Source organism: Podarcis melisellensis (genome assembly GCF_964234715.1).
Source record: "Podarcis melisellensis genome assembly, chromosome: 1".
NCBI classification, from domain to species: Eukaryota; Metazoa; Chordata; class Lepidosauria; order Squamata; family Lacertidae; genus Podarcis; species Podarcis melisellensis.
In genome coordinates, this window is record NC_138528.1 from 22,904,136 (window position 1) to 22,926,906 (window position 22,771).

The following is a 22,771-nucleotide window of genomic DNA, read 5'->3' on the forward strand; positions in this document are numbered from 1 at the left end:
ATTGTTTGCACCTCCTGCACTGATACGCAGGTGGGATACAATTACCTTTCCAATTTTGTACTTCTCTAAATCTTGTGATATAGTTATCACTTCATAGCCATACAAAAATGAGTTAAAAGCTATGGACTTCAGGATAAATCGTCTGCAGCAGCGTCATTGGTCACTTGATAATACCAGGAAATAGAGCCTTTTGTGTCATCGTCCCAGGATTGCGGCATACTCAGCTAATAGAGATTTAGCAGCCGCCTTCTGTTTTAACTTTTAAACCCCTGTTGAAAACTTCTTCTACCAGGCCTATGCAAGCAATTAAGAATACATCTTTCTACAATAGTTAATTGATGTCTGCTTTTAACTTTTCAAAATACAGTTTTGTGTCTTTTTGTTGTAACCCGCTTTGATGTTTTTAATGAAATAGTGGTCTATACATATTTTAAAAATTAAAAAATACATTTAGAAATGTGCACATTGAGATAAGATGTATGTATAAATATTATGTTGTGCTAAAAGATGTATGGGACGCGGGTGGCGCTGTGGGTTAAACCACAGAGCCTAGGACTTGACGATCTGAAGGTCGGCAGTTCGAATCCCCACGATGTGGTGAGCTTGGTCCCTTCTCCTGCCAACCTAGCAGTTCGAAAGCACGTCAAAGTGCAAGTAGATAAATAGGTACCGCTCTGGCGGGAAGGTAAACGGCGTTTATGTGCGCTGCTCTGGTTCGCCAGAAGCGGCTTAGTCATGCTGGCCACATGACCCGGAAGCTGTACAGCGGCTCCATTGGCCAATAAAGCGAGATGAGCGCGGCAACCCCAGAGTCGTCTGCGACTTGACCTAATGGTCAGGGGTCCCTTTACCTTTACCTTTAAAAGACGTATAAAGATAAAAGTAGATACAGTCGTACCTTGGTTTTCGAACAGCTTAGTTCTCGAATGTTTTGGCTTCCGAATGCCGCAAATCTGGAAGCGACTTTTCTGGTTTACGAACTATTTTTGGAATGGGACTTCTGCGGCTTCTGATTGGCTGCAGGAGCTTCATGCAGCCATTCAGAAGCTGCACTTCGGTTTTTGAACATTTTGGAAGTCGAATGGACTTCCGGTATGGATTCCATTAGACTTCCAAGGTATGACTGTAGTTCAATACCAATTTTCATACAGATTTTTTTTGAATGTTCAGATTAATGCAGAAATGAGGTAGAATGGACAGGAATAAACACATGTAAAATTGACATGGACCAGAAATATAGTGGTCGTCAGACAGAGGTCTTTCCCATCACCTGTTTCTTTTTAAGCTGGAGATATCAGTGACTGACAAGTTCCTAGGACCAGTGATGCAAAGTTATGGACCCTCCCCATATCACTCAATAAAAGGAATTGGCTTTGTACCTCTAAAAACTTAGTAGTGTGGGGCAGAGGAGAAACATCATCATGTAATTTAATCTGAGTTTATTGTTTCTTCGGTGGGCATTCCACAAAGTTCTGTCTATCTCAGTAGCATTCCCCTTGCTCTTGCCAACCTTCCATATTCCCAATTAAGCAGAAGAATGATTGGCATTGTTGATCTTCTAAGAAAGAATATAATAATGCAAAAATGGTTTAAGCAAATAAATGCTATTAAGGGTTTGGAGAGCAGCTAAAAATGCAAGGTATTATGATCCAAATATAAGAAGCCTAGAGAGAAAATTTAGTGTTGGCTATTGAGTGTGTATTGCTATAAATCCAGAAATATGAAGGTGGTGCCTTTGAGCACAAATGCACAAATGCAATGTGACAATTTATAGTTGTCAAAAATAGCAAATTGGGTTGAGCTGTTAGTTGTTGATCCTAATTACTGCAGTTTTGTTAAATTTCAAAACATCTTTTAAAAATAGCTGTATTTTCATTATTTGATTTGCTGATGATATGAGACCCAAAATAGGCTTTCATAAACAAAGTTTTGGTAAATCATTAATAGCACAAAATGTGACACAGTAGTTAATTACTGTATGTAAATGAATCTCGAATAACTTGATTTTTACGGTAATGAATACTCAATTTTTAACAGCATTTTCTGTCCTCAAGAGAACACTGAAGAAGCGCTCTTGCTGCTGCTGATTAGTGAATCTATGGTAAGCGAGCCATTTTTCTTTATGAAGGAACCCTCATTTACATTCCTGCTGTTGCATTATTAACCTTAGTCAACCTTTTCACACCATGATTTACTCCATTTTGAAGATGAGCATATGGTGTACCATACTTCAGGCACTCTGTAGGATCCGTACTGCTGCTGGCATTGCCATTGTGGGTGTCTGCAACTGTGTATGTTTTTGAGCTGCCAGAAGATCCAGGGCTGAAAGGAAATGTCAGTTTTGTTCAAGGAGAATTATACTCTTGATCTATGAAGATGTGTTTTCAAGGCAATATATGAGTAGTTAAGCTTCTAAAAGCAGAGTGCTCCTTATCGGCTACTTTGAAAACCTACCCTGGTGACTGATTACCTTGATTCACTTATTTTTATTGCCTCGAACCATTGGCCATCATCAGCGTCTTTAAAAAAAGCCAGACAACTATGAGTGTGAAGTCTTGTTGAAAACTAAAGGACATGGTGATCTTCTCCCCTGGTCGGATATAAAAGTAAATTATCTACTAATTTATATCTAAAACCCTACTGAGGAATATGTTTAGAGCAATTCATCATCATCCACCCGGTGAATAAACAGATGCCATATGTACTGTTCTTCTTGTGGAGAGAGGTTGTTCAGCGTCTTTTCATGTTTTTAAACATCTCAGGTATTTTGCATCTCAGGTATTTATGGTAGTTGTGATGCAGCAGCCCTTGAGAAATGCAGTTCCTTCATCCAAAGCAATGAAAATTTGAATTTGCTATTCCATTTTGGAGAACCCCAAGCATGGGACTTGGTTTTATGTTTTTGCTTCACTGATCCTCTCTTCTCGTTTTTGGTCTTGCTGTCCAGGCTAATCGCGATGCTGTGCTGAGCAGAATACCAGAACATAAAAATGACCGCATCATCAGTTTGCAAAGTGCGTCTGTAGTCTATGACTTGCTTACCATTGCCTTGGGAAGAAGAGGTCAATATGAAATGTTATCAGAGGTAGGCTGTGACAACTGACCAGTGAATCCAAGGCCCAGAGGTTCACCTAGGCGACATTCTGGGTTGAGAGCATATGAAAAGTTAACTCGCCAATTCAGCATAGCATGGCGCAATCTGTGTATCATTCAGCTGAATGTTGACTTTGGTGGATCTAATACAAATACTGTCTTAGAGATAACAGTGATTGTGTAATGTGGACACAAATAATGGAATGTAATTCTTAATCAGTGCAGCTAAACATTTCTTCAACTAGATGATTGTACAGTGGTGCCCCGCAAGACGAATGCCTCGCAAAACGAAAAACGCGCAAGACGAAAGGGTTTTTCGGTTTTTGCGTCGCTTCGCAAGACGAATTTCCCTATGGGCTTGCTTCGCAAGACGAAAACGTCTTGCGAGTTTGTTCGCTTTTTTCCTAAAGCCGCTTGAAGAGGCGCAGTTGCGACGGACCGTGCTTCGCAAGACGAAAAACATCGCAAGACGAAAAGACTCGCGGAACGAATTAATTTCGTCTTGCGAGGCACCACTGTAGTGTTTTTGTTCGGCACGTTTTGTCCCAAATTAAACAGTTGGATTCAGGTTCACACTGCTCTATAGTTTGGAGACTTTATTACTTGTTCAGTACCAATTTGCTCAGCTGGGTATTTGAGTGATCCCACCTTGTGACTGTCTTTAAGATGTTATAGCAAATAAGGTGAGAGAGCTGACAGATAAGTATTTTTTTCCGCATGTAACAGGAATGCTTTTGTCTAGCTTGCTGATGCAAAATTTAGCAGCTACAGCTTAACAGAAGGCAATTTTTAAAGACCCTTTCCTACTAATATTGAGGCAACTTCAGTGGCTTTTGAGTTGTTTCAAGGCCCAATTCAAACTGCTGAATTTTATCTTTAAAGGCTTAAATGGTTTTGAACCTATGCTTTTCCCATAGCATAGATTGTTAGTTGAATTCTCTGTCTGGCTAGTGTCAACATGTATACCCCAATGAAGTTTCTGCACATTTTAAAAGTAATGTGAGTTGAAAGTTGAGATTTTGAAACCATGTTACCTTGATAGGCTTTTCTGTTTCCTTGCTGCCACAATGAGTCATTGTATGTCCGACCTTTATTTTATGAGAATCACCATAGTGATTCAAAGCCTGGTTGAAGAAAAAGTCGCCATCACATTAGGCAAAACCAACTTGAATGTTTTCATTGCCTTCTTATAACTAGATTCTGTGATAAATTTTAGTGTATTTTTCATCTTTGTTGGAAGCCGGCCAGAGTGGCTGGGGAAACCCAGCCAGATGGGCGGGGTACAAATAAATTATTATTATTATTATTATTATTATTATTATTATTATTATTATTATTATTAAAAAACAATATTGTGAATGAATTCTTAGGGTGTTTTTGTTTTGTTTTAAAGAAAAAAATCGTACACATGCAGAGTCCTGTTATTTTCTAAGGTTACAATGCTACACAAGGTTACATGAGAGTAACACTTTCAGAATTCTGGGGGACTTGCCTCAGAATAGACATGTATAGCATTTTTTGAGGTATTTGAAGTAACTTTTAAATTGGCATTTGTTAAAAACAAATTAAAATTTCTCAACTTTTATTTAAAAAGCCAAGTTAAGTGTGTGTCTGTATGAAAAGATATTCAAATATATTTATATAGACCAAGTTAAAATTATTTAACTCCCCTGAATTCTCAAAGCAAGGGAGGAAAATAGTATGCTGTATACACATAAGGGATGCTATTACTAACAACTGTGTAAAAACATATTTCAACTTTAAGTTCTATATTGTGAAAAACAATATAGGGAAAATACTTGCGAGGGGAAATACTTTAATCTTGAGATTTAAAAACAAATCAATGGTTCACAGCAAGTAGATACAGAACTTGGACTGATGCGTGCAGCTGTGAGGAACTGAGCAACTCAAAACTTTGCATGAAAATATTCAGAGTATACTTGCCAGGAGATCACCATGATGGTTACAGTAGCTGGTTTCCTTTTTGCAAAGAGATGACCTACATTTCTCACTTTTCCCATTTGGATCATGCACTGTTGCTTTGAAAGGTCGTATCTGTAACCTTGAACCTACTTTGGAACTTTCTTGTTACACTTCCCTTGACTTTTTCCTTTTACCTTACTCTTTTTACGGACACAGATAAAGCCAGCTTGTGCTTTGTCCTCCTGATCTGTGTTCTATTGATTTCGTTGTCTTGATCAGTAGAGCTTTTGAACTGGAATAAATCAGAGACTTCAGAAGCTGTGCACTTTGTGACCTAAAGTGTTTGAGAGAGGCTCCCCCCGCCCCCCCGGCTGCATCAATCTCAGCATGAAGAGTTTATATGAAGTGGCTTAAGGAATATGCTAGGAGTTAAGGGGAAAAGAGAGGGAGGGAAGAAGAGACACGAGAGAGGATCTCCCCAATGCTATGAACAATCTGTTCCACTTGGGAAAATTAAATTTGGGTTTACAGTGGTACCGCTAGTTAAGAACTTAATTCGTTCCGGAGGTCTGTTCTTAACCTGAAACTGTTCTTAACTAGAGGCGTGCTTTCACTAATGGGGCCTCTTGCTGTCACTGCACCGCCGGCACACAATTTCCGTTCTCACCCCGGGGCAAAGTTTTCAACTCGAGGCAACTCTTCCAGGTTAGCGGAGTTTGTAACCCGAAGCGTTTGTAACCTGAGGTATTTGTAACTCAAGGTACCACTGTACTTTAAATGTGAAATTTTCAAAAGAAGGGAGGATTTGCATTCTTTGATAAAGAGAAGCTAAGTTGCACATACAGTGGTACCTCAGGTTACAGATGCTTCAGGTTACAGACTCCGCTAACCCAGAAATAATACCTCAGGTTAAGAACTTTGCTTCAGGATGAGAACAGAAATCGCACTGTCGCGGCAGCGGGAGGCCCCATTAGCTAAAGTGGTACCTCAGGTTAAGAACAAGTTCAGGTTAAGAACGGACCTCCAGAACGAATTAAGTTCTTAACCTGAAGTACCACTAATTTTACAGAATCACCATCCCAAAAAGAGGGAAGAGGAAGGAGAGGCATGAGTAGTATATTGTTTATTTTATTTTTTATTTTTATTGGAAATTTTATTTACAACATAACATAAAGCCTCACCCCCCAATACAAAAATACAATAAACATAACATACAACAAGTAGTATATTGTTTAAAGCCTTCAAACTGGTCTACCTCCTTCCCCACAGGCCCTCTTAAGAGCAGCTGAAGGGGTCTCTTGGTTGTTGTTCTACTCTCAGAAGCTGGGGGGTGGAGTGGCAGCCTGGCAGAAGACATTTTCTGTTGTGGAATGCCCTCCGCACAGAGATGTGTAGTTTACTTTCCCTATACAGCTTTTGGGGAGTGCAGAAGACTCATGTCTTTTCCCTTGCCTCTGACACCTGCCTTATTCCTAGGGCTGCAATTTGTGTTTACTGTTTTAAATGCTTGTAGCCCCTCCTGGGAGCTGCTGGTGAAGGGTGGATAATAAGTGTAATAATAATAATAATAAAAATAAAAGTAATAGCAACAGAAAGCAGGTTTCACTCCATATTTTGTGGGCCCTAGGCAAGAGATCTGCATTATGCCCAGCCCATCCATTTTCTATCTCCAATGCTAGGGATGGGGATCTTTGTCCCCTAAGGGCCAAATACCCTTGGAAGAAACTGCTTAGGGGCCGCATGTCCAGAGTAGGTGGGGCCAGAAGAAACATGCACATCATTCTTGCACACATTGCGTTCTCACACATCACATTCTCTCTCTTGTACATTGACTTACATCTTTCTTCTTTGGCAGTCACTCGTAGCCGAGTAAGATTGTCTTCCATAAACACGGTTTTAACAAAGGGTCCGTAAGTGACTGTGGAGGACAATTCTGGATCCACACGTCCTTCCACAGTGGGGATATTGGTTTCTGGGCGGGAGTTGATCACAGTGTGGATTTGCCAAGCGTGCCTTCCTCCTAGCATGTTTCTCCCTTGCATCCTGAGTTTGAGCATCTTCAAAGCCCATGACACCTTTGGTAAAGGCTGTTCTCCAACTGGAGTGCTCGCAGGCCAGTGTTTCCCAGTTGTCAGTGTTTATATTACATTTTTAAAGATTTCCCTTGAGACAGTCTTTAAACCTCTTTTGTTGACCACCAGCATTATGCTTTCCATTTTTAGCGATTGGCTAAGATTTCATCTCTGTGCACTGAGAAAGTAGAACCCACAGAAAGAAAAAGCAGTGATCTAGCCATGCACAAAACTTCCTTCATGGCTTATGTGCATCCACATGAAGACACCCTTCTGGTTTATTCCTTCCAGCACACAAGTGGCTGAACCGTTACGTGCAACCCTAGAAACCTATGGTTTACAAACAAGCCAGAATATTAAGCCATGGCTTGAAGTTATTCAGTTATTTCTTTGGTATGTAAAGAAAGCCCAATACCTTGTGGAAGGAGACCTGGGAGATGGGTTCATATTGTGCTGTGGAGAAAAAAATAGGTTAGCCGAAAACGTATAAAAAAAAGAAAATCCCAAGTTACAATTGTAATAAATTTGCCTTCTTTGGGTTACTTCAGCGATGTGCACTTCATGAGTCATAAAAATGTAAAAGTAGCCCTTAGTTTTTTTGCATTCTGCAATATTACTTTTATTGCAATTTTATTTTATTGAAAGGTTTATTTAATTGTTGCTCATTTATATAGCACTTGCAAAAAGCCAAGTGCCTTATAACTTTTCTTTATTTCCAGGCTACTGCTGGAAAGATGCACGCTATCACTTTAACTGAAACTGGGTGTTGTTTCTTCTTGTTTTAGTGCTTGGAACGAGCAATGAAATTTGCGTTTGAAGAATTCCATCTTTGGTATCAGTTTGCACTGTCCTTAATGGCAGCAGGAAAAGTAGGTCTCTTTGCAGATTTTGTTTTATTGAGGTCTGCTGCTTATAATGTGGGCTGCAATCCTGCACATGCTAAACCAGTGGTGTTTTGGGGGGTTGTACTTGGGTGCAGGATTGTAGCTTTAACTCCATTTAACACCAAAGAACTTTAAGTCACGTTTACTGTCTTTGTGCAAGACTGAATATAATTTCAGTATGGCACACACTTTTATATGCTCACTGTTTAGCTTAGCATACTGCAAGAGGTTGAAAGAGGTTGAAATTCCATTTTGAATTCCATTCCAGGTTGAATTCCATTTTTTTTGTTTATTTCAATAATCTGCTAAAATTAATCCCTGCAGGAGATGTGTTTTCAGTCACTGTCTCTGTCCAATGTGTTGTTCAGAAATTCTGCCCTATTTTTTTTAATTGAGAAAAAAGGTTGATAACTAGATAGATAGAAATATGAAATGGCATTCGTTGGTTCCCTGGTTTTGAAATATTCCCTCCCTTCCATTCCCTTTTCTTTAGAGCAGCCTCTTCACTCATAAATGGGAGAGAAATGGAACATAAATTGTGCTGGAAAAACAGCCATAAAGGGGAGGTATTTGGTGGTAGTTCTTGCTAATATCCTTGCTAATATTTGGTAATATTATTAAATAATATTAAATAAAATACCAGACTATTTTATTTTAATCCAGTGTGGCAGTGTTTCTCCATCTCTTAAATACAACTTCCTGGCTTGTCTGCGGCTTGGAAATTAGACATGTAACCTGGGACCCACCATGTTTGATAGCCTGGCTGTGTTGCACAGGAAGCAATACCTGTTCCATTCTCTAAAAAAAAAAAGATACTCACAATCAGATTTGTGGGTATTGATCCTATCATGGAATTAAACTAATGCCTTTTATTTGAAATTTGTTTAGAGATCTTTTGTTACAGCTTGGAAGGGGCTTAAATGGCAAAATGCAAAATTCTTACTATATTCCGCTACCCTGGTTGTCTTATCCCGAGACATGTTTTTGTACAGTCTGCTCGAGCTGTGAAGGTCTTGAAAGAGTGTATACGGTTGAAACCGGACGATGCCACTATCCCACTTCTTGCTGCCAAATTATGTATGGGATCCCTTCATTGGGTAAGTTGTTTATTAGTTCTCTGAGTCAAGATAAATGGGTATTTAAAGATGCCATTGCTTTGCTGCTTTTGATCCAGCATGATTTATATTAAACGGAAATGTGATTCCTTCTGCCAGGTCAAAATATCAAAATTCCAAGAATATATCAGTTTGAAAAGAATATACTTTCAAAAGAGTGTTGAGATCCCCAACCACTGCAATGATAATTTTAGAATTTTTGAACACCCTGAGCTGAGTTTCAAGATGGGTAAACTTGGTTCAGATTGGAAACGGGTTGCTAATTGCAGGTAGCATTGGAGAATGCTAAAATATATATGTTGATAAAAGCTGTAAATTGACTTGCAATTATGGTGCATGTGCGACTCTTTGGAATACATGAATACTCTCAAGAACTGGGGTGTGCAAGATGGGAAGCAGCATGTTAGTTGGATTAGATAACCCTATCATTCTGTGTTGCCGAGGCAAAGGTTGCAATTCTGATTGCTCAAAAGATTAATAAAAATGTATCAGTTTTTAAAAAAATGCATGCCACACCAAGCACACTGTTACAGATCATCCACAATTAACCAACCATATGAGAATAATCTCCAAAAAAGTATCGGTTTTCAAAATTGTTTCATAGTTGGTTTATTGTTCACAAGGTGCATCCCTCTGTGCATAGTCAGCTAGATTTTCATTCTTAAAGGCCACTTTTACATGATGCATACTCTGACCCGCCTCGCCTTTAAGGTGGATGCAAGCATTTCCAACTTGGAGATTCTGGACCAAAACTGATTGATAAAGTCAGGACAGAAAATCACTCTGGCAGCCTTCTATAAATACCCTATTCTATACTTATGCCTACCCATTCCTCACTGAGGATGGCAGTCCAATTAATCTAACATTTAAGTAGACCCCGGGACGCGGGTGGCGCTGTGGGTTAAACCACAGAGCGTAGGACATACCGATCAGAAGGTTGGCAGTTCGAATCCCCACAACGCGGTGAGCTCCCGTTGCTTGGTCCCTGCTCCTGCCAACCTAGCAGTTCGAAAGCACATCAAAGTGCAAGTAGATAAATAGCTACCACTCCGGCGGGAAGGTAAACGGCATTTCCGTGTGCTGCTCTGGTTCGCCAGAAGTGGCTTAGTCATGCTGGCCACATGACCTGGAAGCTGTACGCCGGCTCCCTTGGCCAATAAAGCGAGATGAGCGTCGCAACCCCAGAGTTGACCACGACTGGACCTAGCGGTCAGGGGTCCCTTTACCTTTACCTTAAGCAGACCCCATTTGAAATAGATATGTGACCGTTGGGAGTGAACACGGTTCTGTCTATTAAGTCTCGTATAAATCTGTCCCTTTGTTTTTAGTTAGAAGAAGCAGAACGGTTTGCCAGAATGGTGGTTGACATGGGGGACAAAACATCAGAATTCAAAGCGAAAGGTTTCTTAGCCCTGGGACTCACTTACAGCTTACAAGCTACAGATGGTAAGTATATCATTTTATAAGGGTAAAGTGTCAACAACATAGAGCATTTAGAAATATGTCAAACAGTCAAAAGGATTCATTGTATGTCCATTTTTTTTATTTTAAAAAAATGCTTGGTCTGAAGCCTCTGCTTAATATGACTAATTAAATGCTGTTTTTAGCTTCTTTGCGAGGGATACAAGAGGTCCTGCAGCGAAAGGCTCTTCTTGCATTTCAAAGGTGAGTGGGTGTTAATCTTTTCATTCAGCTGTAGATAATGAAAAAACCTTATGTGTATTTTTTAAAAGAGATATTTATAAATGATTATGTAATGCGGATTTTACCTCTGGGAGTCTGCGTGCATGAGTACAGAACATATTGCGTTAACATTTGCTTCATCAAGTAGTGCTGGCAAATCCTTTGGAATCAGACTGGATTTCCTCTGATTTCATTGTTAAAGATATTTTTGTTATCAGCTAGTAGAGAATAATGTTTGTGCAACATCTGTTTAAAGAATGATTCTTTGTCTGAATACACATTTTGTTCCAGAAGAAGAAAATGTAGCTCTGAATAGCATTCCCCAAATTGACAGAATATACTGTATATGATACTGTATTGATGTTGTTTTATTAGATTGGTTTAAAGTATTTATTGTTCATTCGGGGATTTAAACCCTCTTATTCTAAGAAGTTATGAGCAATGTCTTCCCCATGACTTGTAATGTGGCTCATGAATTCTCATGAGAGCCAATGTGGTGTAGTGGTTAAGAGCTGTAGACTCGTAATCTGGGGAACTGGGTTCACATCTCCGCTCCTCCACATGCAGCTGCTGGGTGACCTTGGGCTAGTCACACTTCTTTGAAGTCATTTCACCTCACTCACCTCACAGAGTGTTTGTTGTGGGGGAGGAAGGGAAAGGAGAATGTTAGCCGCTTTGAGATTCCTTCGGGTAGTGATAAAATGGGATATCAAATCCAAACTCCTCCTCCTCCTCCTCCTCCTCCTCCTCCTCCTCCTCCTCCTCCTCCTCTTCTTCTTCTTCATAAAGCAGAAGGATGAAAATAGTATATTTCTGCAATCAAGTTGTGTTTTAATAACTTAAGTGTTATTGGTTCTCTATTAGCTTCCTAGAGACTATTAGCTTCCTAGAGAGATATTAGCTTCAATCACAACTTCTAGCTCCTTAACTATGTACACAGGCAGAATAGTTGCATGAGCAGAGAATTAGGGCAGATCCATTCAATAGTAACATGATTGTGAGCCGTCTCTAAATTTAATTTGTACCTCAAGCAAGATAGTGATTGACTGATTGGTGCCCTTAATAAATAAATAAATTTACATTTTTATGTAAGTAGAGGCCCCACACCTGATAGAACTTGAACTTCCTGATCTAATTCTTTTAATTGTTCTTTCTGATGTTTTAATTGTTTAGTAAAGCACAGCTGAAATTAAGGCATAAGGACTAGGCTGTAATGTTTGCTACAGGACAGGGTGAATATGCTTTTTTATGGGGGGGAAATGTTCTGAGTTAGAAGGCTTCTGGAGAAATTCCTTTCTGACTCTATTCATGACCCTCCAGCAGTGGAAAATATGGATTTAGCTATCATATACAATTTCTTCCTACAGATGGCATCACCTCTGTCATCTCTTGTACCATAGCAGGCATTTGTGCAAGCAGTATTAAGTCTGGATTATTTCTGGGCTATTTACAGAGGTCTGAAATTGATGGGTGTCATATAGATCAGCGGGCAGCTGCCAGATGGTAACAACTTTAAGTCAGTCCTAGCTTTAACTGGATTTTTGAAACAGTAACCTACAAGATAAAATCTCTGTATCCCATTATTAATTCAATGAGCTGCCTATTTATCAGTTCTTTAATTCACTTCTTAAAAATAGAATAAAATGTTAAAGGTCCCCTGTCCCTTAACCTCAGAGCAGAAGGTATTTTTCTTCAGGAATATTATTACTTCACTTCATATTTTGTTTGTGAGCACTAGACAATGGAAACCTTGAAATACAGTCCCTGGAAAATGCGTGAAAGTGCCTTCATCTCCCATCTTCCCCAGGTGTTCCAAATATTTGATTTTGCATTTATGTATGTATTCAAATATTCCAACGTCTGCAGGCCACAGGTTCCCCACTCTGAACTAGAGACTTACTTTGCAAAGCTGTGGTAGAAGACCCAGTGGAGAGTCGTGAGAAATATGAGGACTCTCTTTCTTCTAATTCATCTTTGCCTCTCCAAGAGCATATACACCCTGTCAGTTTGCTCCTTTTTTGTTTTTAACACCCCCCACATGCAAAACGATGGAATAAATAAAAGCAGAGATCCTCACATAAACTGTATTGTTAATAATTAGGCTGATGGCTGTAAGTTGTGGATGTTGTGGTTTAAGATGGGGATGCTAGGAAGGCTGAGGAGTAGAGTTAGCTTCCTGCTCAGGAACAAAATTCCACTGGTAGGTCAGTTATCAGCAGTACAAATTAACAAATACAAAGGTAAACCTGGACATTTAAAGTGACTTGATGGTCTAAATACGTTTACTATTTTTCAGGGCTCACATCTTGTCTCCAACTGATCACCTGGCAGCATTTTATCTAGCTTTACAGTTTGCTATATCCCGACAGGTGAGTTCTGAAATTGTCACGTTATTGGGTCCCCCCCCATATTTTTCAGCAGAATCTATATGCCGTGGGGGAGGGGGTCAGCAAAAAAAAAAAATCCCTACAGGGGGATAATTAGGGAAGTATAAATAATAGCTGTATTAGTTAATGATCATCTCTGTACGTTCATATTTATTCTTGATCTTCCTGTTTCTAAGAAGTGGAACGAACATTTTCTTCGTCCACCAAGAAGTGCAAAGAACAGCTTCAGGTCCTTCGTACCTTGAAAACAAGGCTCTTATGCTGAGATGTTTAAGAAGAACTGGAGATATCTCTGGGATGCATCTAGCCTTCAGAGTCCAGAAGCACAAAGGCTTTGATATTTTTACTCAGCCTTCTTCTCTGTCCCGCAAGCCCAGTCCCAACATGAAATCCAGTCCCTTGCTGCGTTCTGTTTTAAGGAAATCCCCTCTCATTCTCTTGAGAGAATTGTAGGATGCTTCCAGATGGGGGCCTTCTATTGCAAATGGGTCATTCATATCAATTTTTCTGAGTGTGCATCTGTCATGTTACCTTCCACACATACTCATTTTTCAGCCATTGATATTCATGGCTGCTCTGTTTCTTGCTGTCCATACCAGTGTCTAAAACTTGACATTTTTTATGGGTGGGATTTTTTCTTGTTTCCCCTTCCCCCACCATTATTTTATTCCATTCTGGATATGTGTCCAGGTGTTTCTATATCTGTGCTCCTTTAAATAACTGAGGTCTCACACATGAGTGCTAAAGAGGTTTTGCGCAAAACCTCTGTATTAAAGCCAGATGTATGTTCCACAGTTACAGTGGTGGTAGTACTGAAGCAAGGGACACCACTGATGTCTCCAGCAGTGTTTTTCTTGAGACCTCACTCATCCCCAACCATGTGGTGTAGTTAGAACCACTCCATGTTCATCAGAAACAAAACCACACTACTCCTTTTGGACGGCAGGGGTTTGTTCCGAGGACAAGTTTTTGGATGACTATCAACACCAGCCAAAATGGTGGTCCCCTGTATAATTATGCTTGTTTCTTGAAGATTATTTGATGTTTTAATTTGTTACATAAAATGCTACAAAACTGAATTTTGTTTAGTCAGAAGAAAATCTGTTAAATTGCAAAAATCCTGATGCCTGAAACACCAAAGCTTGTTCCAAATTGCTTTGCGTTTTGAGTGCAAAGGGAAAATTTTAAAGTTTATTTTAGGAAGCTAATAGGAGTCACATACTTTGGCTACTTTTCATTGCCAGTGAGCGGCAAGATCATCAGTTCCTCTTGACACTTTAGTGAACAGTTGTGTGTGTGTGTGTGTGTGTGTGTCTGTCTGTCTGTCTGTCTGTCTGTCTGTCTGTCTGTGTTTTCCCCCTAGCAGTGAATATTTCCTTGGTGGAGGCACTTTCCATTCTCATTTCTTCCTAATCTCGAAAAGCAGGGGAATTATACTGTATGTGATAAGAATAACCCATTTCAACTTTTCTTTCAAATAGATACCAGAAGCTTTAGGATATGTTCGTCAAGCTCTTCAGCTTCAAGGAGACGATGCTAACTCTCTGCATCTCCTTGCCCTCTTGCTGTCAGCTCAGAAACACTATCACGATGCTCTGAATATCATTGACATGGCCTTGAGCGAATACCCAGAGAACTTTATGTGAGTAGGGTTTTTTGTGTTTCTATGCCTATGCGTGCTTAGTATGAGACAAAATTTAAACCCTTGAAATGACTGAGCCATTTTTGGTCTTTCAAATTTTGTGCAATGCATTTCTTCTTTTTTCCATGTTGCAGAAGGCTATAGCTTTCAAACTTAGTGAATAGCAATGTGATATTTTGCTTCCTCAATTCTTATTTTTCATTGTATTGGTTGGCTTTTGCTGCAAAGTAATATACACAGGCCTTACATGATACATAGAATGAAAACGACAAGCTCTCGTCCTCTCCTTTTCTTTTTTTGAAAGACACGTCATGACCTCCCTTTGCAAAGTTGATGGGTTCCATAGAGAGTAGATTATCTTGCTGCTTTTTTCAATGTATCCTGATAAACAAATGAGAATAAAGAGCCACATCACAAAACAGCTGAGTGGCAAATAGCCCTCATTCAGCAGACATGTGCACATCGGTGTGCTTAAAATGTCACTGGTTCTTATCATTCTGTAAAAACAAGCAGTGTATCAAAGTGGTTATGAACATGATCTGTGAGTCGGAAGTTCCTGGTTCAAATATTAACTCAGTTTTGAGCTCATTTAATGGCTTTAAGCAAGCTGCTGTCTTCCACCTTTATTCCCTACCCCTGTAACCTGCTGTGTGTTGTAGTATTGGCCTGCCTTATAGAGGTGTTGTAATGATTATTATGTATGTGCTTAGGAATAAGTATTATATTTCTACCTGGTGGTAGTGTAATACTATTAAAATAAATGTAAATATTGAAACACCACGCACCCCCCAAGTGTAAATCTGTGTTTCTGCTTCTGAGGGCTGAATTTCATGACAGGCAGAGCTCTAGGAAACCCCAGTATAAGAACATAAGAGCCCTGCTGGATCAGGGTGCAGTACTTACATAAGCTTGCTTTTTTGTGTGGGGAACTGGTTAATGATGGGCTATGGCAGTTTATAAGATTTGGGTTTATTTACAGATATTCAGGTTGAGCATACATGGGAGCACAGCATAAATGCTCCCAACGGCAGCATCAGATCTCCAGTGTGAGACAGCCAAGACCCCAAAACACTGTTAGCTTTCAAAGCTCATTCTCCTTCTCTGCGGGCTTCTGGCTCAGATTTGCTTCTGGGCTCAGACCTGACAACTGCAATCTGTTGTTTCTCCTTACACCGTTGAACCTCTGCATAGTATTGGACTGCAAGTTGTTTAGTGGCCATATGTGATTCTTGGGTTTAAAAAGTCACTATATCATTTGGCTGCGGCAGCATCTCTAGAGACTGGTAGAGAGAAGGGAAACAGCTTGATGTTTTGGGATTGGAAAATGAACCACTCTACTGCAAAATTATTGTTTTTCCACCTTAGTGTTATCATGGCATTCTGTCTTTGGTTAAACTTGTATTATTATTATTTCTTCTTTCATTACTAATGACTATCAGAAAATATGGTCATCATTACTAATGAACATCAGAAAAATATGGTCTCCTGGTGGACAAATATCAAACTACAAACTCTGCTTCAAGTAGACATCTGTCAGATGTTGCTTGTGTTGTTTTAAAAAGACCCTTAATACATTTATTTACTTCAGTTTTTATTGCTCCAAGTCTCTATGGAGAAGCAAAGGAATAGTTGTTAAAAAGAATGGGTAATGATTTGCTTTCCATCATAGCTTTCAAATATTTTTTAGGACACTGAAGGTTTATCACTAAAGGTATTACCGCAGATCAGGGGCACATTTACATGGCATCACTGTTAGTTCTCATTGATATTACTCCTTTCCTTATTTGTGTAAGCAGATAACTGTTTTGAAATAGGGCCATTAAGATTAACTGGTTTTTAGTTGTGCCTGAAATTCCTTCTGCAAGTATTAAATTTATTTAAAAAACAGGGTCAGATTCTTCACATATGCTAAAGATGTACGTCATGCTGCTTGGGTTCAAGTTGTTTATCTGACTTTTGTGCTGAGAGTTTCTGCCTGCTCATAGCCATTACCAAAAACCAGCCCAGTAATATTCCATCCTACTGTTGAACTATAGGAATACTGGTAGTAACAATCTTTAATCCATCATAAGGTGTTGTAATGATAGTACACACGTGAAAGGACACAGTTCTTTGCTTTTTTACTTTGTTTTGATCCTAGTTTGGAGTTGTTTAATGCTGTATTATAATTGTTTTTAAAGCTGTTTCGTTTTGGGAGTCAGTCATAGAATAACTCATCATTATGTGGTACCGCATAAATAATGTCAAATAAATAAGTAGAAAATAGTATAGCCCTTGTCTCCCAGAGTGCTTCTTTTGAGAAGTTTTTTTAAAAAATAAAATAAAAAATCAGCATTTCTACACCTGCAATCTATATGGGGACCATGCCACTTTCCATACTGTTGGTTGCTTGTTGAAACAACAGAGAAGGGACTTACAGGATCTTTCTCAAGATCTGCATTTGGTATTATTCCAGCTTACAAACTATGGTTTGCAAGGGGCTGCCAGTGTTGCAGATGTAACCGTGATTTGCTGTTATGACTGAATTCACAAGCTGTAATTAGTGCCATTGTTTATGTCAAAAGTCTGCTGCATCGTGGACTTATGAAACTGAATGTTGATTGTTTTATCTTCTGCTTTTTATTATTTTGCTTTTATTGTTTGACTGTATTATTTTATTACATTTTTATGTTCTCATATGAAAGGTGGGGTATAATATGTTAAGTCCTAGATCTAGATGAGTAGCTTCTATTTTTTTAGCTACGTCTGTATTCTGCAAACAGCTGTCTGATACATACTTCTGATACACAAATAGGTGTTTTCGTTGGAGCCCACAGTCTGTAGAATTGATGCCCTCTAATACAGAGGGTTTTGGTTAAGTGGTGGTACATGACTGGACCACTATTTAAATCTACTCAAAAGAGTGATGCAGCGGTCAAGTACAGAATCTCTCTCAGTGTTTGAAAACAGCTGTGAAATTCTGAAAACATTTTACCACGGCATAATTAAAACTTGATCAGACCAGCTGACTGGACACAATCCCACAGGCACTTTCTTGTCCATTGCTGAAAGCAATTGTGCACTTCCAAGCAAAACTTGCAAAACCCTCACAAATCCCCTCCTCGTGTTTCTGGGCTGCTTGCCTTTTTTAGAATTACGCCTACAAACCAGTTCAAAATGTTCTATTTTGGTGGATGGAATTGACAGATTAGTTGACTTAACACATTTCTCATTCGGTACACCTCTAATACACTTGCTTTCCCTATAACAGTTAGTTTTCGCTCCTCCTAATTGCTTCCAATATAATTCAGAGGCACTCAACCTTTAGCAAAACAAACTGGTAAGCAGAATAAACCGTTGCATTATTCAGGTATAATTTCTTCAGCATTGTAATGGTTCCTTTTTCGTTGCCATAAAGCTTAATAGAAAATCGGTTAGTTTTGGCTGCTGACTAGAGTTCTTTCAAAGTTAGAGTTGTACATGTTGGCTTGGTTTTTGAGTCCACTTTCATGAGCTACTTTTTGAAGAAGAAAAATGCTTCTTGTTTGCCTGTTTGCAAAGAGAACGTCTGCCTCTGTGCTCTAGAACCGTGATCTAAAACCTTTTATCTTTAGGGAACCCTTTTCATATTGACTTGCCTACAAAGAAACTCCTTCCTGTGGGTAACCTAGAGTAATTGTGAAAGCACTGAAGTTCACCAAAAAACCCAGATCCACTAGGCTTGTTAAGTGTTGGCATCACTTGGCGTGAACCAAGGCTGCTTGTCTGCTTTCCACAGGCATCTGGGATGATGGAGTAGATAGCCTTTGCTCTGTCCATCAGGGCTTCATTTATGTTTTCAACGTCCTTTATTGTTGAATTACAGTTTGATTTCTTCTCCTTCTCAGATTACTGTTTTCAAAAGTCAAATTGGAATCACTCTGCCGGGGCCCAGATGAGGCACTCCTCACTTGTAAACACATGTTGCAGATCTGGAAATCCTGTTACAATCTCACTAACCCCAGGTAAGGACAATACAGAACAACATGGAACACATTCTGTTTGTGTGTGCAGGGGGTCGGAGTGAATCCTTTGCATGTAAATAAAGGTTGGAATTCAACATCACCCTCTTCCAGTCATTCTGCCTGTGCAAGCATTGCAGTTTGCAATCCTCTCCTCCCACCGTTTGGTATTCTGGGTATTCTCCCCACCCCCCACCAATGGGGGAGCAGGAGGAAGAAAGGTCAGGGCAGCCCTGTTGCACAATGGGAAGTCCTTGTGCTGGGATTTTGCTGACTGGTTAGGTGAATTCTGCTCATAGCTTGGTTGGGGGGGGGGAGTATCATACTCCAGTTATATATTTCATGTCAGGTTTGTGTGGCTATATTTTTGCTTACCATGTTAGTTGCTTTTCTGTTATGGGTGTGGCATTTGTGCATTGGACCGGCTTGATTTCTTTATTTAACTGGAAAGAATCCGAACTGTTCCACTTGAGTTGACCTTCAAGATAGTAAACAAAAATGAAGTTTGGGTTGTATCCAGTTGTGGCATTCTGCTGACAGAGGGCTCTTTGATTCGGCAGAGGCTTCCATTAGTTGAGATTGTAGGGCAACGGTTTTCTTTGATTTCTCCCTTCCCTTTTCCCCGTCCCCCTGCACGCTCAATCTGCTCCAAGAAGACATGAAAATCTTAAGTGAGTGAAACTCTAGAGTGGTTGCAGTACAGTACAAGTAGAAATTCTGATTTGCTTTCAGTAAAAAGAGAGGATTCATTCTGCTTTGCAAAGCAAAATGAGAATCTTGAGAGTAGAAACGCTGTTTTTTTCCTGGTAGTACTTTACAATTTTCTACTGCTACATTCCTGTCAAGTGAATGAAAACATACAGTGACGTTATGCCGCAGCAAGGCATATCAGAGTAATATTCCATCCTGTATGATGCTATCAGATCAGCAAGGTCCCCCATGCAGCATATCACATTACTCTTTTCAAATTCTGTAAAAGCCAGCATGTAATAGCTGTGGCCCCGCTGTGAGTTAACAACCTTCATGTGGCGCTCTCTTTATGCCAGGTGAGAACTGACTCGGAGTAAATGCTTGCATATGCGCCCAGCTCGACTTCAGCAGTCTTGCAGATGTCATTCACTGTCAGACTTCAAATGCGTGATCCAAGATGAGACATACATTTACGTTCTGCATAAAGAAAGGCTGTGGATTTTATGGCTTCCCCTCCGCCCCTTCAAAAGGTTGATTCATTTAAGCACATAAAGCAGGGAAATGAGGCAGAGGGGAAAGTATAACCTACCGGTTATGGATTATGCACTTATTATAAGACAAACTCACTGATAATTGGGTTTTTCCCCCATTTGAGATTTGGCACATTGAAAAGTTTCATACATCAGCTTGCCTAAAATGTTTAGGAAGGACCCATGCTGTCATTGGTACACGTGATTACAAGGCTGTGGCTCTGTAGACCTGGTTGCTCCCCTCATTACCACTACATTTCCTTGTGGAGTGGCAAGTTATAAAAGTTTATTAAGCCTTATGAATGTTAGAAGAGTCCTTCTGGATCAGATCAAAGGCCTATCAAGTCCAACATCCTGTATCTCACAGTGGTCAGTGAGTCGCTTTGGGGAAGTTCACAGGAAGAACATTAGAGCAACAGCCTGCTCCCAGTTCCTTTGCAACTGATGATCAGAAACATATTGCCTCTGATCCTGAGGGTAATATATAGCCATCATGACTACTAGCCATTGGTACCCCTATGTCTAATCTCCTTTTAAAGCCATCAAAGTTGGTGGCCATCACCACGTTTTGTGGCTGCAAATTCTGTAATTTGTGTGCTGTTTGCACCATGACCCTCCAGCAGGTAGAGAGAGAAGAAGAAAACTCAGGAAGTAGAATGGCTATGCAGATGGTGTCATCATCAGAGAGGGCTGCAACATCCCATTCATCCCCTCCAACTTATCAGTGTGTCTTACTAGGGATGCTACTAAATGATATATTAAGTGTATTAGGTTTAATCAGAGCTCTAAAGCAAGGTTTAGGGGCATCCCAGGGTTCATTTTATGACTGGTTAACAGTTACCAGATACAGCAGTGTACCAAGCATGAAGGGCATCTTATTCTGTTCCTGCCACCCATCCTATTAAGAGGTATTATAACATTTGCCTATGACCACAGCAGTAGTGTGGGCAGGGCCTATTTTTAATAGGAATACTAAAAATGTTGTTGATGATGATAGTAGTAATAGTAGTAGTAGTAGTAATAATAATGCAGTACTACTATGTAAATAATATTTTTCCCAGTTCCCAATAATTTCACATTTCTATGCACAACTTTTAATTCAGAGAACATACGTGTGGGATTGTGCTTTAAATTAATAACGTTCCCCAAAATAAAATACCCTGTCCTCATTCAGTAGGTAGCTGGGAAATACATAGTTAAATCAATTGCTCGCCTCTAAATTTTAAAAGTTGGTTTCAGTCATATCTAAGTCTATGAATTGTATTTTGATTAAGTAAAAAGTGGATTACAGTTGTTGCTGTTGCTGATAGAATCAGTAGACTCAGAAGCAGCCTTTTTCATCTTAAACACATTTTGAAGCTATTTCCCCATTCTGTAGTTGCAAAATGTTCTGCTTATCTGAGTTTCCAGAGTGCTGATTTGAGCAGTGTGGTGATAGTTTCCTTTTACACCTAATTTCAGCATGATATCTATGTGCACACAATTGCAGTAATATGTTTAAACCTTCAAACTTCTGCAGCTTGCTTGATGTCAGCGCAGAATCTAATCATGTTTAGCCAGTGCTTTTCTGATGAGCTTGATGCACTCCTGGCTAAAAATATTTTTTAGTAGTGATTATCCTGGAGAGCAGTGTGCATTTTGACCTGCAATGAACCAGAGAAGTTATACCATTCCAGTGGAAAGTACTGTATATAATTTTCAAATGGCATCATTTGTTAGTTGTTTCAGTTTCCCTGCTTCTTACTAAGTAAGTTAGGGTTCAGTTGTAACATTGCTTTTTCTGCCTTGAGTTTAGAACTGATGATTTTTTAAAAAAATCTAAGAACTCAGTTATTAAAAAGTAAAACACAATTAACAACAACAACAATAATAATAATTTATTATTTGTACCCCGCCCATCTGGCTGCATTTCCCCAGCCACTCTGGTCGGCTTCCAGCAAAGATTAAAAATACATTAAAATGTCACACATTAAAAACTTCCCTGAACAGGGCTGCTTTCAGATATCTTCTAAATGTCAGGTAGTTGTTTATCTGATGGGAGGGCGTTCCATAGGGCGGGCGCCGCTACCAAGAAGGCCCTCTGCCTGGTTCCCTGTAGCTTTGCTTCTCGCAGTGAGGGAATCACCAGAAGGCCCTCCGCGCTGAACCTCAGCATCCGGGCAGAATGATGAGGGTGGAGACGCCCCTTCAGGTATACTGGGCCTGGCTGTGGAATATATAAGAAGAGAACTTTCCTGCATCACATGAATTAATAATCATCAGTAAAGGTAAAGGACCCCTGGATGGTTAAGTCAGTCAAATTTGACTTTGGGGTGCGGTGCTCATCTCCGCTTTGAGTGCTGAAATGCTTTTACGTACCTGTGCTTAATGAAAATTGGGATGGCTCAGGGTTATATGGTGGCAGTGGCAACAAGTAGTCTGTCTCAATATGCAGTTATTGCATCTTCTCTGCCAGGTCCGTCAAGATTCAGAACAAGTTGTGCAGTGGTTGGTACACCAACCAAATACTTATTACTGACTACACACACTTATAATGGACTGTGTCTGAGTTGTGCATAGCAAATAATAAACCATCCTTATGGACTACAGCAACTGGTGTTTCTCACCCATTAATGCTCCTGCCTGGGCTGCCCAGCTGGAAGCAACTGAGACCTGTGCTAGCCAGCCGAGCCTCCACAAGAGGTTATTTACCTTCAGCTTCATTTTCTTCCTCACTGACATTTGGCACAGCATTGTTCATGTATCAAGGAAGTAATTAATAGAGCTGTTTCC

General features: G+C 39.8%; 1 protein-coding gene across 4 annotated transcripts in view; it reads left to right on the top strand.

The window, feature by feature from the left end:
* TTC7B (tetratricopeptide repeat domain 7B) overlaps positions 1-22,771 on the top strand; it is an 89,381-nt gene that overhangs the window by 31,418 nt on the left and 35,192 nt on the right. For all 4 annotated transcript variants that reach the window (XM_081910247.1, XM_081910248.1, XM_081910249.1 and 1 more), the window contains exons 7-15: positions 2,038-2,101; positions 2,948-3,085; positions 7,874-7,957; positions 8,965-9,069; positions 10,416-10,533; positions 10,695-10,752; positions 13,067-13,139; positions 14,639-14,799; positions 18,666-18,782. In XM_081910247.1, the coding sequence (XP_081766373.1) occupies positions 2,038-2,101; positions 2,948-3,085; positions 7,874-7,957; positions 8,965-9,069; positions 10,416-10,533; positions 10,695-10,752; positions 13,067-13,139; positions 14,639-14,799; positions 18,666-18,782 (918 nt within the window). The remainder of the gene's footprint in view (positions 1-2,037; positions 2,102-2,947; positions 3,086-7,873; positions 7,958-8,964; positions 9,070-10,415; positions 10,534-10,694; positions 10,753-13,066; positions 13,140-14,638; positions 14,800-18,665; positions 18,783-22,771) is intronic.